This window comes from Macaca thibetana, chromosome 1 (genome assembly GCF_024542745.1).
Source record: "Macaca thibetana thibetana isolate TM-01 chromosome 1, ASM2454274v1, whole genome shotgun sequence".
In the NCBI taxonomy this organism is placed as follows: Eukaryota; Metazoa; Chordata; class Mammalia; order Primates; family Cercopithecidae; genus Macaca; species Macaca thibetana.
Window position 1 is genome coordinate 8665434 of NC_065578.1, and position 15560 is coordinate 8680993.

Below are 15560 nucleotides of genomic sequence, written 5' to 3' on the forward strand. Positions count from 1 at the left end.
GGTGGTTGAGGCAGGAGAATCACTTGAACCCGGGAGACGGACGCTGCAGTGAGCTGAGATCGCACCATTGCACTCCAGCCTGGGCAACAAGAGTGACACTTGGTCTCAAAAAAACAAAACAAAACAAAACAAGAAAACCAAAACAACAACAACAACAAAACAGCAGATTCAAAGGCTGGTGCGTGAAAGATCATTGCACCAGCTGCTAAGTAGCTGTGTGACCTTGGGCAAATCTATCCTGCTTATCCCTAAAAAGGCAAGGAAAGCAAATGGGCTACCAAACATTGTGAGTATTCAATGGCACCTTGGGAAAGGTCTTGAAAAAACAAAACATCTTAGGAAAATTCTAATAGGAAGGCAGCCTTGCTATTGACAAGGAGGTGGGGAGGCCTGTCTGTCTGTGTAGCAGAGCACTGTACTGACAATACTTGGGAAAAGAAGGCAGGAGACCAGGTGCTACCTTGGAGTTAAGAGCCTGGGTCCCAGCCTCAAACATCTCTGTGAGCAAGGAGCCATGATGAAGGGCTGTGCTCTAAGGATAGCACTTCCTAGAGCTTCAAATCCTGCCCAGAGGCCCGGTGCGGTGGCTCACGCCTGTAAGCCCATCACTTTGGGAAGCCTAGGCAGGCAGATCACTGAGGTCAGCAGTTTGAGACCAGCCCAGCCAACATGATGAAACCCCATCACTACTAAAAATAAAAAAAAAGTAGCCAGGTACAGGGGCAGGCGCCTATAATACCAGCTACCCAGGAGGCTGAGACAGGAGAATTGCTTGAGCCCAGGAGGCGGAGGTTGCAGTAAGCTGAGATCATGCTGCTGCGCTCCAGCCTGGGCGACAAAGCAAGACCATTTAAACAACAAAATATAGATAGATTAGATAGATAGATAGGTAGGTAGGTAGATAGATAGATAGATAGACAGACAGACAGACAGATAGAGCAGGCAAGATGGCTGGGCGCAGTGGCTCACACCTGTAATCCCAGCACTTTGGCAGGCCAAGGTGGGCGTATCACCTGAGGTCAGGAGTTCAAGACCCGCCTGACCAACATAGTGAAACCCCATCTCTACCAAACATACAAAATGAGCCAGGTGTGGTGGCACATGCCTGTAATCCAAGCTACTTGGGAGGCTGAGGAAGAGAATTGCTTGAACCCAAGACGTGGAGGCTACAATGAACTGAGATCGTGCCATTGCACTCCAGCCTAGGCAACATGAGTGAAACTCCATCTCGAAAAAACCAACCAACAAACAAACAAACAAAACGGGCCAGGTGCGGTGGCTCACACCTGTAATGCCAGCACTTTGGGAGGCTGAAGCAGGCGGATCACAAGGTCAGGAGTTTGAGACCAGCCTGGCCAACATGGTGAAACGCTGTCTCTGCTAAAAATACAAAAATTAGCCGGGTGGCATGTGCCTGTAATCCCAGCTACTCAGGAGGTTGAGGCAGGAGAATCGCTTGAATCCAGGAGGCAGAGGTTGCGGTGAGCCGAGATCACACCACTGCATTCCAGCCTGGATGACAGAGCAAGACTCCATCTCAAAATAAATAAATAACTAAATAACTAACTAAATAAATAAAAATTTAAAAAATAAAAATAAAAAATTATTTATTTTTACTTTTTTTTTTTCTTTTATAGAGACAGGGTTTTGCCCCGTTACCTGGGCTGGACTCAAGTGATCCGCTCTTCTCAGCCTCCCAAAGTGCTGGGATGACAGGCATGAACCGCTGTGCCGGGTTTTCTTTACTTCTTTTTGTCAGATATCTCATGTCCTGGTATGGTTTCCCCTTCTCCTAGGCCTGGGAGCAATTGGTTTAATGGTAATCACTGTATTTGCATTTTTGGAGGACTGCGCCTAAGAGCTGTTTTTATTTAAAGAGTCCCAGCAATCAAATACAGATTGGATTGCTAGCTCGCCTGTTTCCACACAATTCCCTCCTACTTAAACTCTCTCTGTTTACACACAGGACTTCTAACTGCTAGTTCTGGTCAAGGTACAGCTTTCTGGAGCTCTGAGAGACGGAAGAGAAAGGGTTGGTACGCTCTACAGGTGAATGGTGGGCTGTTGAGAGAGAAACAGACATAGTCCAAGGTAACAGGAAAGCTTCTGGCACTGGTGCCTGTACAGTCAGTGGTGTCACTGCCAGGACAGGAAATAGGAGAGGCAGAGCAGGTTTGGGGGAGGGGAAGAATGATAAGTTCAGTTTGGGAGCTTTATTCATTAGCTCCTTGGGCATTACTAGGTGGCAGGTACCATGTCAGGAACAACCGTGAACAAAAGAAAGAAGATCCCTGCTCTCCTGAAGCTTACATTCCTGTATGGGAAGGACAACTTAAATAAATCAACAAACTGCAGAAGCCCGGTTCTATAGTCATGTGACAGACTGCTCTGCAAAGGCGGCCAGGGAAGACTCCATCTTGGGGAGACCTGGAGATTAGACGATGTCAGGCTGAGTATGACAATGACCCAGGGACATAGCCTGAGAGAAGCTGTTTGGATATCTAGGTCTGGGCTGGAGATGATCAGAAAAGAAGCAAAAAGCCTACTGCAAAATATGCGCAGCATATAATACTACTTACAAGGAGATGAAAAATACACATAATGATAATGATTATTAATTATTTGAGACAGAATCACGCTCTGTCGTCCAGGCTGGAGTTCAGTGGCACGATCTGGGCTCACCGCAGCCTCCGCTTCCCGGGCTCAAACGATTATCCAGCCTCAGCTACCCAAGTAGCTGAGATGACAGGGGTGCGCCGCCTCGCCTCGTCCAGCTAACTTTTGTATTTTTAGTAGAGACACGGTTTCGCTATCTTGGCCAGGTTGGTCTGTAACTCCTGGCCTCGGGCGATCCGCCCGCCCGCCTTGGCCTCCCAAAGTGTTGGGATTGCAGGCGTGAGCCACAGAGCAGGGCCTCACTGATTATTTGGGGCTGTTTAGGTTACGGTTTTTTAGATTCTGGGTTTTTTTTCCCTAAACGGGGTGGTGAGTACAGAGGTGTGAGATGTAACACGTAATTTGTACACCTTTTGCACACGTAAATATCACAAAGTAAACTTTTAAAATAAGGCAAGGCCTAGGGCCTCGCGAGGTTTCTCTGAGGAGCGAGGACCAGGCAGTCACAGCTAGTTTCCACTGCCTCCACGCTCCGGCCTAGGCCAGCCCCTCTCCCCAGTCATCCGCTCGGGGCTGGCTCCGCCCCAGAACTGCGCAAACTCCCCGCCCACATCTGCTTCCTAACCAATGGGCGCTCGAGATTTGGGCCCACACCCCCGTCACGCCCCGCCCCAGACTCGCGCGCCGCGTGTCGTCACGGCCCGGCCCCCGCCACGTGACGGCCGCGCGCCGGGCTCTCGCTCCCCGCCGGGCTCGCGCCTCAGAGGCCGGTGAGGCGCCGGCGGCCACGCCGCGGAGGGCGCGGGCCGAGCAGAGCCGGGCGTTGAGGCCCGCGCGCGCATGGAGGCGTTGCCGGCAGGCCCCTGAGGGCAGCGGGGAGACACGACCCGGCGACCTCGCGCATCCCTCGAGCCGCCACGCGCTCTCGCCACCGGGCGGCGACGGGCCGCGGAGCCGGAGCGGCCATGGCGACGGGCGGCCAGCAGAAGGAGAACACGCTGCTTCACCTCTTCGCCGGCGGGTGAGTTTCCGGGCCCAGCCGCGCGCCCCGCCGCCTGCGGTCCCCTCGGCCTTCGTCCCGGGCGCGGTCCCAGCCTCCCGCGGCGGTTACCGGCCCTCCCCGGGCTACGGCGCCGGCGCCCGGGAGGAGGAAGTCCCGGCGTCGGGGGCTGGTGGGCAGGGCCAAGGGAGGGGGTCGGGCCTTCCTCACCCCCTATCCTGACCGCAGCCCCCAGGGCGGCTGTGCCCCGCCGCCCGTCCTCCCCGCGGCGTCCCCAGCTTTTTCCCATTCTGAACAGTCAGTGGTCGGTGAGTGTTGCTCGGCGGCGGTCCTGCCTGGACGCTGTGGCGCGGTCCCCCTCCCCCGCCCCCTTCTCCCGGGGCCTTTCCCGAAGCGCAGCGCCTCAGAGCCCGGGGCAGGATCGCTGATGCTCGGGTGTGCCCGAGGTTCCTCAGGGCAGTGCGGGAGGTCATCCGGACGGGCAAAACGGTTTGCGGACGTTGGACGCCAGCAAGGCCTGGATGGTGCTGGGGAACGGTGATGCTGGCGGCCACACGCGGGATGGCTAAGCCTGGGACCCGGACTAATATGAGGTCTGGAAGGTGTGTTGAGACACTTCTCGCCGGCTGGTGGACGCTTCCAACGCCGGAGACCGCAGAATTGTAAGGTGTTCGTTGTTTTGAAAGCTGCATTAGGTCTATGATCAGGCACCTTTTTTCCAGCGGAGACAACGCATTTTTAGGAGGTTGAGTTCTGCGGTTAGGAAGGGAGATGATTTTTACCTCCCTGCCCCTCACCACCTCCCCCCTTCCTCCTCCTCCCCCCTGCGAGAAGGTAAAATATTTTTGAGTATTAGTAATTTTCTTTTTTCCTTTATCACAGCCGGTGGCTTGGGGTCCTTTCGGAGTCTTCCAGATGTTTGGGGTCTTAATTTGAGGACCTCATGGGCCTGGCACAGCAATTTTTGAGTGTAGGATATTTTGCATAAAATAGTTTAACCTGGATGATCATCTTGGCTTGAGTAGTTTAGTTGCAGCCTGGATTCCTACCTGGATATGTTCCTTACAACAATGGTTGAGAAACTTACCTTCGAAGATGATTGATGAAAGCGTCCCTGACCTTTTTTGTGCTTGTATTGTGGGCAGTCACCAGGTTACTTTAACCAAAAACTTTGGTGGGTCTTCATAGATAGGAAGAGTTTCTTATTCATCTCTTCCCTGTCATTCCCTTGCAACTCTTCCCTCCATGACTCCATTGAGACTTCCTTTGTGTCTTTTTTTGTTGCTGCTGTTGTTGTTGTTTTGAGATGGAGTTTCGCTCTTGTTGCCCAGACTGGAGCGCAATGGTGTGGTCTTGGCTCATTGCAACCTCCGCCTCCCAGGTTCAAGCAATTCTCCTGCCTCAGCCTCCCGAGTAGCTGGGATTATAGGCATGCACCACCACGCCCGGCTAATTTTGTATTTTTAGTAGAGACGGGGTTTCTTCATGTTGAGGCTGGTCTCGAACTCCTGAGCTCAGGTGATCCGCCTGCCTCGGCCTCCCAAAGTGTTGGGATTACAGGCGAGAGCCACCGCGCACGGCCCTTTGTTTTGTTTTGTTTGAAAGGGAGTCTTCTTTTGTCGCACAGGCTGGAGTGCAGTGGTGCGATCTCTGGGCTCGCTGCAACCTCCGCCTCCTGGGTTCAAGGGATTCTCCAGCCTCAGCGTCCCGAGTAGCTGGGATTACAGGCCCCCGCCACCACGTGCGACTAATTTTTTTTTTTTTTTTTGAGACAGTCTCACTCTATCTCCCAGGCTGGAATGCAGTGGCGCCATCTCGGCTCACTGCAAGCTCCGCCTCCCGGGTTCACACCATTCTCCTGCCTCAGTCCTCCAGAGTAGCTGGGACTACAGGCGCCCGTTAACCTTTTGTATTTTTAGTAGAGACAGGGTTTCACCGTGTTAGCCAGGATGGTCTCGATCTCCTGACCTCGTGATCCGCCCGCCTCGGCCTCCCAAAGTGCTGGGATTACAGGCGTGAGCCACCACGCCAGACTGAGACTTCCTTTCAGAGTAACACAAGGGGGAAGCTTTCTTAAATTAAGCCACTCTATATAAATTTGTCTTTCTTGGGAATTTTAAACAAGTTGGCCATTTTTTTTTTTTTTGTCTCACACGTTTTTTAAGCCAAGAAGGAGCATTAAAAAAAAAAAAAAAAAAAAAAAAGAATTTCTGCTCAGTGATTTTGACTTACTGTTTTTAATGAGGTGGTTTTTGTTTTGTTGTGTGTGTTTTTTTTTGGGGGGGGGGTTTGGTTTTTTTTTTTTTGAGACAGAGTCTCTGTCACTCAGGCTGGAGTGCAGTGGTGCAATCTCGGCTCACTGCAAGCTCCGCCTCCCGGGTTCATGTCATTCTCCTGCCTCAGCCTCCCGAGTAGCTGGTACTACAGGCGCCCGTCACCACGCCTGGCTAGTTTTTTGTATTTTTAGTAGAGACGGGGTTTCACAGTGTTAGCCAGGATGGTCTCGATCTTCTGACCTCGTGATCCGCCTGCCTTGGCCTCCCAAAGTGCTGGGATTACAGGCGTGAGCCCCCGCGCCCGGCCAGTGAGGTGGTCTTTTAAATTTTTTCTTTGTATTCCAAGCCAGGAGAGTTGCTTGTGGAGAAACCTCTGTTGAGGCGCACTGTGAAATGGATGGCCCTGTCTTGTTGAATCTCCCTCTGTACCCTTCACTGTGCCCTCTGGCTGCCAGATTCTCCTGCTAGGGCACTAGCCTTTTACCTTGTGATGGAGTAAATCTGCAGTGGCCAGCAGAGTTCTCCTGCTTGATTAAGATGTAGGTAGTTTATTAGGATATCGCCTGAAGCCATTGTATTTAACAAGTTTCCCTTCCTGTATTGGCAGCAGTTTGAGATTCAAGAAAGAAACGACAGCTTCCAAAAGGATGTTTTCAGAGTAACTAATTGGATTTTGATCCACTCTCACTAGCCTAAAATATTTTACTTCACTTTCTGTTAGGGAAGAACATGAAAGGAGCTGAGTGTAAAATGGCTGTATTGTATGGTTAAAATGAATTCACCCAGAGGTCCCACCTACTTCGGTGGAATATGTGCTGCTTTGCTCCAAGTAACTAGTTGCCACGCCACTGTTGTTAAGCTGGCGTGTTTCCAAAAAACGAGGTGCACTTCCTTTGTAAAGAAGTCAGAGCCCCTACTTTAAAAATCTGTCACATTTCTCTTGTTTATTGAATAGCCATTGGAAACTATAACAGCAAATAAGTTTAATACTGTTGCAAATTAATGATACTGAACAAGCGTTTCTTTTTTTTTTTTTTTTTTGAGACGGAGCCTCACTCTGTCGCCCAGGCTGGAGCGCAGTGGTGCAATCTCTGCTGACTGCAGCCTCCGCCTCCTGGTTTGAAGCGATTTGATTAGCATGCCTCAGCCTCCCAGGTAGCTGGGGTGTGTGCCACTACGCCCAGCTAATTTTTGTATTTTTAGTAGAGATGGGGTTTTGCCATGTTGGCTAGGCTGGTCTCGATCTCCTGACCTCAGGTGATCCACCCACCTTGGCCTCCCAAAGTGCTGGGATTATACAGGTGTGAGCCACCACGCCCTGCCTGAAAAAGTGTTTTATTTTATTTTTATTTATTTATTTTTGATACAGAGTTTCACTCTTGTTGCCCAGGCTGGAGTGCAGTGGTGTGATCTCAGATCACTGCAACCTCTGCCTCCCAGGTTCAAGCGATTCTCCTGCCTCAGCCTCCTGAATAGCTGGGATTACAGGTGTGCGCCACCATGCCTGGCTAATTTTTTAATTTTTTTAGTAGAGACGGAGTTTCACCATGTTACCCAGGCTGGTCTCCTACTCCTGACCTCAGATTATCTGCCTACCTGGGCCTTACTTCCCTAAGTGCTGGGATTACAGGCATGAGCCACCACACCTGGTCGATTAAGTAATTTCTTTCTAATCTCCTATCATTGCTAATTTTTTTGCCATTATAAATACCTAGACATCCTGATGTCTACATGTGTGCTTTATTTCCTTTAAATAAACCAGTACAAGTACAATTGCTGAGTCAAAGGTTTTTAAGGTTTTTGGTACCTACACAGCACATTCATAAACTGTCTTTCAGGGTGAGTGAGTTCTGCATGAGCTTACCTTATTTATTTGATGTTTACTGCCTTTAGGGTTTCTGCTGTCTTCTGCTTTCTTCCCTCTTACCCTCATATCTGGGTGATATTGTTAAAAAAAAAAAAAAAAAAAAAAAAAGAAAGAAAGAAAGAAAGAAAGAAAGAAAGAAAGAAAGAAAGAACTCAAGCACATTTTATTGTACAAAACCTGTCTTTTTTTTTTTTTTTTTTTTTTTTTTAGATGGATTCTCTCTCTGTCGCCCAGGCTGGAGTGCAGTGGCACATTCTTGGCTCACTGCAGCCTCCACCTTCCGGGTTCAAGCAATTATCCTGCCTCAGCCTCCCTAGTAGCTGGGATTAAAGGCACATGCCACCATGCCTGGCTAGTTTTTGTATTTTTAGTAGAGACGGGTTTTACCATGTTGGCCAGGCTGGTCTCAAACTCCTGTCCTCAGGTGATCTGCCCACCTTAGCCTCCCAAAGTGTTGGGATTACAGGTGCGAGCCACTGGACCCAGCCCTGTCATTCCTTTTCTGTTGTTTAAACCACCTCGTCAAGAAGAACTCAGAAGTGCTCTGAGGTGGCCCTTCTGTGTGTAGGCTTGATTTGCTGAAGACGAAAATCGTATAAATTTTCCCCATCAAATAGCATGGGGGTTCTGGTTCTGTTAGTGTTAGTGATGTCCTTCATATGCTGGGCAGGCACTTCACATAGCACAGTGCCCATTTAGATCTACCCAGTACCTGAAATAGCTGTCCTTAGATTTAGAGGTTGATCCTGGATTAGTTGCTTTGGGTCTTATTTTTATGGCATGCTTTTTTGTTTCGTCATCCTAGCCTTTAAAATGTATTTTGATGGGAATATGGTATCTCTTTAAGATCTTAAACTAGGACAGGCGCGGTGGCTCACGCCTGTAATCCCAGCACTGTTGGAGGCCGAGGCAGGTGGATCACCTGAGGTCAGGAGTTCAAGACCAGCCTGGCCAACATGGCAAAACCCCATCTCTACTGAAAATACGAAAATTAGCTGGGCTTGGTGGCGTGCGCCTGTAATCCCAGCTACTTCGGAGGCTGAGGTAGGAGAATCGCTTGAACCTGGAAGGCGGAGGTTGCAGTGACCCGAGATCGCTCCACTGCACTCCAGCCTGGGGGACAGAAAGAGAGAGACTCCATCTCAGAAGAAAAAAAAAAAACAAAACAAAAAAATTAAACTATAATAAAATGCAGATATTTTCAAAATTCAGTTTTCCCACCTAGTATGGGCAGCTGTTGCCAGGTGTACTCAGGTACTTTTCCCTACAAATTAAATCTTTATGGGGTGATGGTTACTTTTTTCTTCTTCTTCTTTTTTTTGAAGAAGCATCTCTCTCTGTGACCCAGGCTGGAGTGCAGTGCCATCTCGGTGCCATCACTGCAACCTCCACCTCCCGGGTTCAAGCAATTCTCGTGCCTCAGCCTCCCAAATAGCTGGAATTGCAGGCACGCACCACCACGCCCTGCTATTTTTTGTATTTTTAGTAGAGACTGGGTTTCACCATGTTGGCCAGGCTGGTCTCGAACTCCTGACCTCAGGTGACCTGCCCACCTCAGCCTCCCAAAGTGCTGGAATTACAGGCGTAAGCCACCGAGCCCAGCCAATGCCAGGTTTCAAGTAAAACTTTACAAAAATTTACAGTGTATACAGAAAAGCACCTAGTGTTTTTCAAATAGCACGATAGAGGTAGCAGGTGAAATGGCGGTTACTAAACCTCCAAAGATTAGGATTGCAGGATGTCTGGCAGTATCATTTGTTGGCAGAATGTGGATAAGCTGTGAGCCTGGCAAGCAGTTTACCATCAGCGGGGTAGTGATTATTATCAGAAAAAGCATACAGACCTTGGTTTTAGTGCCTGATATGCATGTATGCATAGGGAACAGAGGCTCTTGTTGAAGACAGTTGGTTTTTACAAATTTTCCTTGATAGTTTAAACTCAGAGTTAAAAAGCACAATTCTGTGTGCATAATTTAAAATTTTATGACTTCTGATCACATAAAGATACTTCTTAAAAATCCCAGTATATATTATAGTAGTAATGTTGTAGTTTTACTCTGCTGTCAACTGGAGGTGAGGTGCCTAAGCCACAAGGGGAAAAATTAAACTAGGGCGGCATGGGTGTAAAAGGATTAGAAGGTTAACTATATCTTCATGTAATAAATATAAGACTTCAATTTTGGAAAGGAATAATGAGAGAAGATAGAGGAATGGGGAGGGGAGTGGGGTTTTTTTTGTTTTTTTTTTTTTTTTGAGACGGAGTTTTGCTCTTGTTGCCCAGGCTGGAGTGCAGTGGTGTGATCTCGGCTCACAACAACCTCCGCCTTCCGGGTTCAAGCGATTCAAGGGGAGCCTATTTTTATCTTTTAAGAAAAGGAATACATAGACCAGGTGTGGTGGCTCATACCTGTGATCCCAGCACTTTATTTTTATTTATTTATTTTTTTTTTGAGATGGAGTCTCACTCTGTTGCTCAGGCTGGAGTACAGTGGTGAGATCTTGGCTCACTGCAACCTCCGCCCTCTGAGTTCAAGCGATTCTCCTGCCTCAGCCTCCTGAGTAGCTGGGATTATAGGCGCCTGCCACTATGCCTGGCTAATTTTTTTTTTTTTTTTTGTATTTTTGGTAGAGACGGGGTTTCACCATCTTGACCAGGCTGGTCTTGAACTCCTGATCTCGTGATCTACCCCTCTCGGCCTCCCAAAGTGCTGGAATTACAGGCGTGAGCCACCTCGCCTGGCCAATTCTAGCACTTTAAAAGGAGGCCGAGGCAGGTGGATCTCTTGAGGTCAGGAGTTCAAGACCAGCCTGGCAACATGGTGAAATCCCATCTCTGCTAAAAATACAAAAAAATTTTAGCTGGGCATGGTGGCGCAGGCCTGTAACCCCAGCTACTTGGAAGGCTGAGGCAGGAGAATCGCTTGAACCTGGGAGGTGGAGGTTGCAGTGAGCCAAGATCACGTCACTGCACTCCAGCCTGGGTGACAGAGTAAGACTCCGTCTAAGGAAAAGAAAAGGAATACGTAGTTAAAAACGTAAAAGGTGCAGAAAAACTTCAATTCGTAGTTTCTTTTTAGAAAATTAGTCAAATAGACTTCAAAGAGTATCCCTTGTGACTACTTTTAGACATGTAGTTTAACCACTGTTACTAGCCTTCCTGCCACTGGATTCAAATCCTTCAGATGTTTGCTATGAATGGAATATCCCACAAAGAAATTTCTTTTACTTTTTTTTGAGACGGAGTCTCGCTCTGTCACCCAGGCTGGAGTGCAGTGGCGCAATCTCAGCTCACTGCAAGGTCCGCCTCCTGGGTTCATGCCATTCTCCTGCCTCAGCCTCCCGAGTAGCTAGGACTACAGGCGCACACCACCATGCCTGGCTAATTTTTTGTGTTTTTAGTAGAGACAGGGTTTCACCGTGTTAGCCAGAATGGTCTCGATCTCCTAACCTCGTGATCCGCCTGCCTCGGCCTCCCAAAGTGCTGGGATTACAGGCATGAGCCACCGCGCCCGGCCCCACAGAGAATTTTCTCTACACTTTGGCATCAGTGACTGACTAGAACACTGTTACCTTAGGAGCAAAATTAAATTAACGTCCAGGATGTTTACTCAGAACTGTTAAGACAAGCATAAGTCCCAACTGGCCTTTGGAAGATTATTTATATTAGTAAAACTCTTTTTTTTTTTTTGAGACGGGGTCTGGCTCTGTCGCCCAGGCTGTAGTGCAGTGGCAGGATCTCAGCTCACTGCAAGCTCCGCCTCCCGGTTTTACGCCATTCTCCTGCCTCAGCCTCCCGAGTAGCTGGGACTACAGGCGCCCGCCACCTCGCCCGGCTAGTTTTTTGTATTTTTTGTAGAGACGGGGTTTCACCGTGTTAGCCAGGATGGTCTCGATCTCCTGACCTCATGATCCGCCCGTTTTGGCCTCCCAAAGTGCTGGGATTACAGGTTGAGCCACCGCGCCCGGCCAAAACTCTTTAACTGCTTTCTTGAAAAGTTTAGGTATACATTTTTTGTTTTTTGACTAGGCTCGTTTAGGGGGCATTCAGTTGCAAGTAATAGAAGATTCAACTTCAAACTGGCTTGATTATGGGTACAAAAACCTGAACTCTAGAAGGAGCGCAGGCTTAAGGTGAGGGCTTAGCTGAGCAGTTCGTCAGTGTCACCAGGAGGGGCCCACCCATGCCCGCTTGGCCTCCAGTAACTTGCTTCATTGTAAGGCTGGCCCTGCTAGCCACAGAAGGGCTTCCAGTAGCAGCTCCTTGTATTTCTCCCACCATTGAGCAAGTCTTCAGGGTAATTCTAGACGCACTAAGACATGTACCCCTTGCTCTAAACCAGTCATTACTCCCAGGGAAATTATGCTGAGTACTTGGGCTGAAATGATATGCTCATCCCTAAACAGATTACAAGGCAAAGTGGATGTTATGATATGGACGGGCTTCAGTGAGTCAGGCCAAAACTAGACATGAGTTCAATCCTGTCCACACTGTGTGGCTTAAGAAATTGGGGATCTTGGCCAGGTGCAGTGGCTCATGCCTATAATCCTAGCACTTTGGGAGGCCAAGGTGGGCAGATCACCTGAGTCAGGAGTTTTGAGACTGGCCTGGCCAACATGGTGAAACCCCGTCTCTATTAAAAATACAAAAATTGGGCCGGGCGCGGTAGCTCACGCCTGTAATACCAGCACTTTGGGAGGCCGAGGCCGAGGTCAGGAAATCGAGACCATCCTGGCTAACACAGTGAAACCCCGTCTGTACTAAAAATACAAAAACTTAGCCAGGCGTGGTGGCGGGCACCTGTAGTCCCAGCTACTCGGGAGGCTGAGGCAGGAGAATGGCGGGAACCCGGGAGGTGGAGCTTGCAGTGAGCCGAGATTGCGCCACTGCACTCCAGTCTGGGCGACAGAGCGAGACTCTGTCTCAAAAAAAAAAAAAAAATACAAAAATTAGCCAGGCATTGTGGTGCATATCTGTAATCCCAGCTACTCAGGAGGCTGAGGCAGGAGAATTGCTTGAACCCAGGAGGCAGAGGTTGCAGTGAGCTGAGATTGCGCCACCCTGGGCAACAAGAGCGAAACTCCGTCTCAAAAAAAAAAAAAAAAAGAAATGAGGGATCTTGCTAAGACAGAGGAAGAGGGGGATGGATGCTGGGGAGGCAACCAGCAGTGCCACCAATCCATTATATGGTCTTCAAATAGTACCCATTTTTTTGGTCTAGAGCAGGGTTTCTCAACTTTGGTTGGATGATTGATTGTGAGGGATGGGCTGTCTTGTGTATTGTAGGATGTTTAGCAGCATCCCAGGCCTCTACCCACTAGATACGAATAACACCCTCTCTCCCATTTCAAAACCCAAAATGTCTTCAGACATTTTGTTACTGGGGTGGGGACAAAATTGCCCCAATTGAGAACTACTGGTTTAGAATAGTGGCCTTCAAAGTTTTATTTTATTTTTTTAAGTTTTTGTGGGTTTCTTGTTTGTTTTGGGTTTGTTTGTTTGTTTGTTTCTCCCTTTCTGTCACTCAGGCTGGAGTGCAGGCTCACTGGATCATTGCTCACTGCAGCCTTGGTCACTGCAGCCTTGACCTGCCAGGCTCAAGCGATCCTCCCACCTCAGCCTCCGGAGTAGCTAGGTAGCTGAGACTAGAGTAGCTGGGACTACAGGTACATGCCACCATGCCTGGCTAATTTCTGTAGTTTTTATAGAGATGGGTTTTCACCATGTTGCCCAAGCTGGTCTCAGAATTCCTGAGCTCAAGCAGTCTGCCTGCCTTGACCTCCCAAAGTGCTGGGATTACAGGTGTGAGTCACTGTGCCCAGCCATGGCCTTCAAACTTTAATCATACACTGCTATGATTAAAATGTTTGTGCATATCTTATGTATAATTATATTACCCTATTACTTTGATACATATTATAAGACCTATACACAAAATAGAAATTAAATGGGCTGGGCGCGGTGGCTTATGCCTATAAACCCAGTACTTTGGGAGGCCCAGGCGGGTGCATCACCTGAGGTCAGGAGTTCAAGACCAGCCTGGCCAACATGGTGAAACCCTGTCTCTACTAAAAATACAAAAATTATCCAGGTATGGTTGGCACACACTTATAATTCCAGATATTCATGAGGCTGAGGCATGAGAATCGCTTGAACCTGGGAGGCAGAGGTTGCAGTGAGCCAAGATCACGCCACTGTACTCCAGCCTGGGTGACAGAGTGAGACTCTGTCTCAAAAACAAAAAACAAACAAAATAGAAATTAAATGGTGGAGATTATAAACAAAATGTTATTTCTTTCTGTATGCCAGTAGGTCATGGTACACATCTCTTAAGAGTATGTAACCCAGTTTGGCGATTCCTTGTCTAAAATACTGCTTCCCAGTCAGATTAGTTAATTTTCCAACTATGTGAGGCTAATGCTGTGTCAGCATGTAACTGGCAGTTGAATATGAGCACTGGCTACTGGAGCCCTCAGATGAACCAAGAGGATCCTAGTCTAAGACTTAGGTGGAAGAACCTGCCCTGCTGCCATTGACCAGACTGTTTATGAGAGAAGAACGGTTGTGGGTGTCAACACTGGGGCCTGTGGGCAGAGAGGATTTTCCTATTATTGTCCCCAACTCTATCCCCAGCCCTTAGTAGGTCTGGGCTACAGACTGAGAGAGCTTGTAAGACAGGGAGACTGGTAGCTTACTCTGTGGCCAGATGCCTCCTACAAGTGAGAGGCTGGTGCATCAGCCCAAGCCAACAGGATGAGAAGGAACTGGGTGGTGTGCTTGGGAAGGACACTCAGTGACTCCCACTTTGAGCCAATCTTGTTAACTCCTAGAGGTCCCATTGCCTTGATGTCAAGGAGCATGGGGACCAAAGGAAGGGAAGACACCTAGTTCTGCCCACAGGCTCCCCAGGGCAAGTAAGGCAGAAAAGAGATGGGTGGATGAACTGCTGGTGGGATCATTGAGAATTCCCAGTGTTGAGACTCATAGTAGGTTGAACGCCATCTACAATGAAATAACATTCACCAAGGCCTCCAGTACATCACAAACCTTTTTTTTTTTTTTTTTTTTTTTTTTTTTTGATACGGAGTCTTGCTCTGGAGTGCAGTTGTGCAATCTCAGCTCACTGCAACCTCTGCCTCCCAGGTTCAAGCGATTCTCCTGCCTCAGCCTCCTGAGTACCTGGGATTACAGGAACCTGCCACCATGCCCAGCTAATTTTTGTATTTTTAGTAGACACAAGGTTTCACCATGTTGGTCAGGCTGGTCTCTCAAACTCCTTACCTCAAGTAATCTGCCTACCTTGGCCTTCCGGAGTGCTGGGATTACAGGTGTGAGCCACCATGCCCGACTTACTTATATATATACTTTTTTTTTTTTTTTTTTTTTTTTTTTTTCTGAGATGTGGTCTCACCCAGGCTGGAGTGCAGTAGTATCATCTCAGCTCACTGCAGCCTTGACCTCCCTGGGTTCAGGTGATTCTCCTAAGTAGCTGGGACTACGGGTGCACACCACCACACCTGACTAATTTGTTTTTATTTTTGTAGAGATGGACTCCAGCCTGGGTAACAGAGCAAGACCCTCTCTCTTTAAAAAAAAAAAAAAAAAAAAAAAAGTGAATGTGGCCGGCCACCTTGAAAGAGGTCACTGATTCACTGTTACTAGGGCATTTGCTGTTTTGGACAAACATACCATCCTTTGATTAGCGGCATAGACTTGGATGACAGTTGGCCAAAGTAATGAGTGCAGTTTCCTTAGGGACAAAGCAAAGGGGGTTGACCTGTATGGTATTTGAACTTACTGGCTT

General features: G+C 48.4%; 1 protein-coding gene across 2 annotated transcripts in view; it reads left to right on the top strand.

The window, feature by feature from the left end:
- Window positions 1-3346: 3346 nt before the first annotated feature.
- The window catches only part of SLC25A33 (solute carrier family 25 member 33), a 45109-nt gene continuing 32895 nt past the window's right edge, over window positions 3347-15560 (top strand). The window contains exon 1 of one of the 2 annotated variants that reach the window (XM_050788845.1): window positions 3347-3637. In XM_050788845.1, coding sequence (XP_050644802.1) covers window positions 3582-3637 — 56 coding nt within the window. In that variant the 5' untranslated portion in view covers window positions 3347-3581. Of the gene's footprint in view, window positions 3638-3955; window positions 4279-15560 lie in introns of those variants that run through there. The other variant, XM_050788847.1, reaches the window with a different exon arrangement.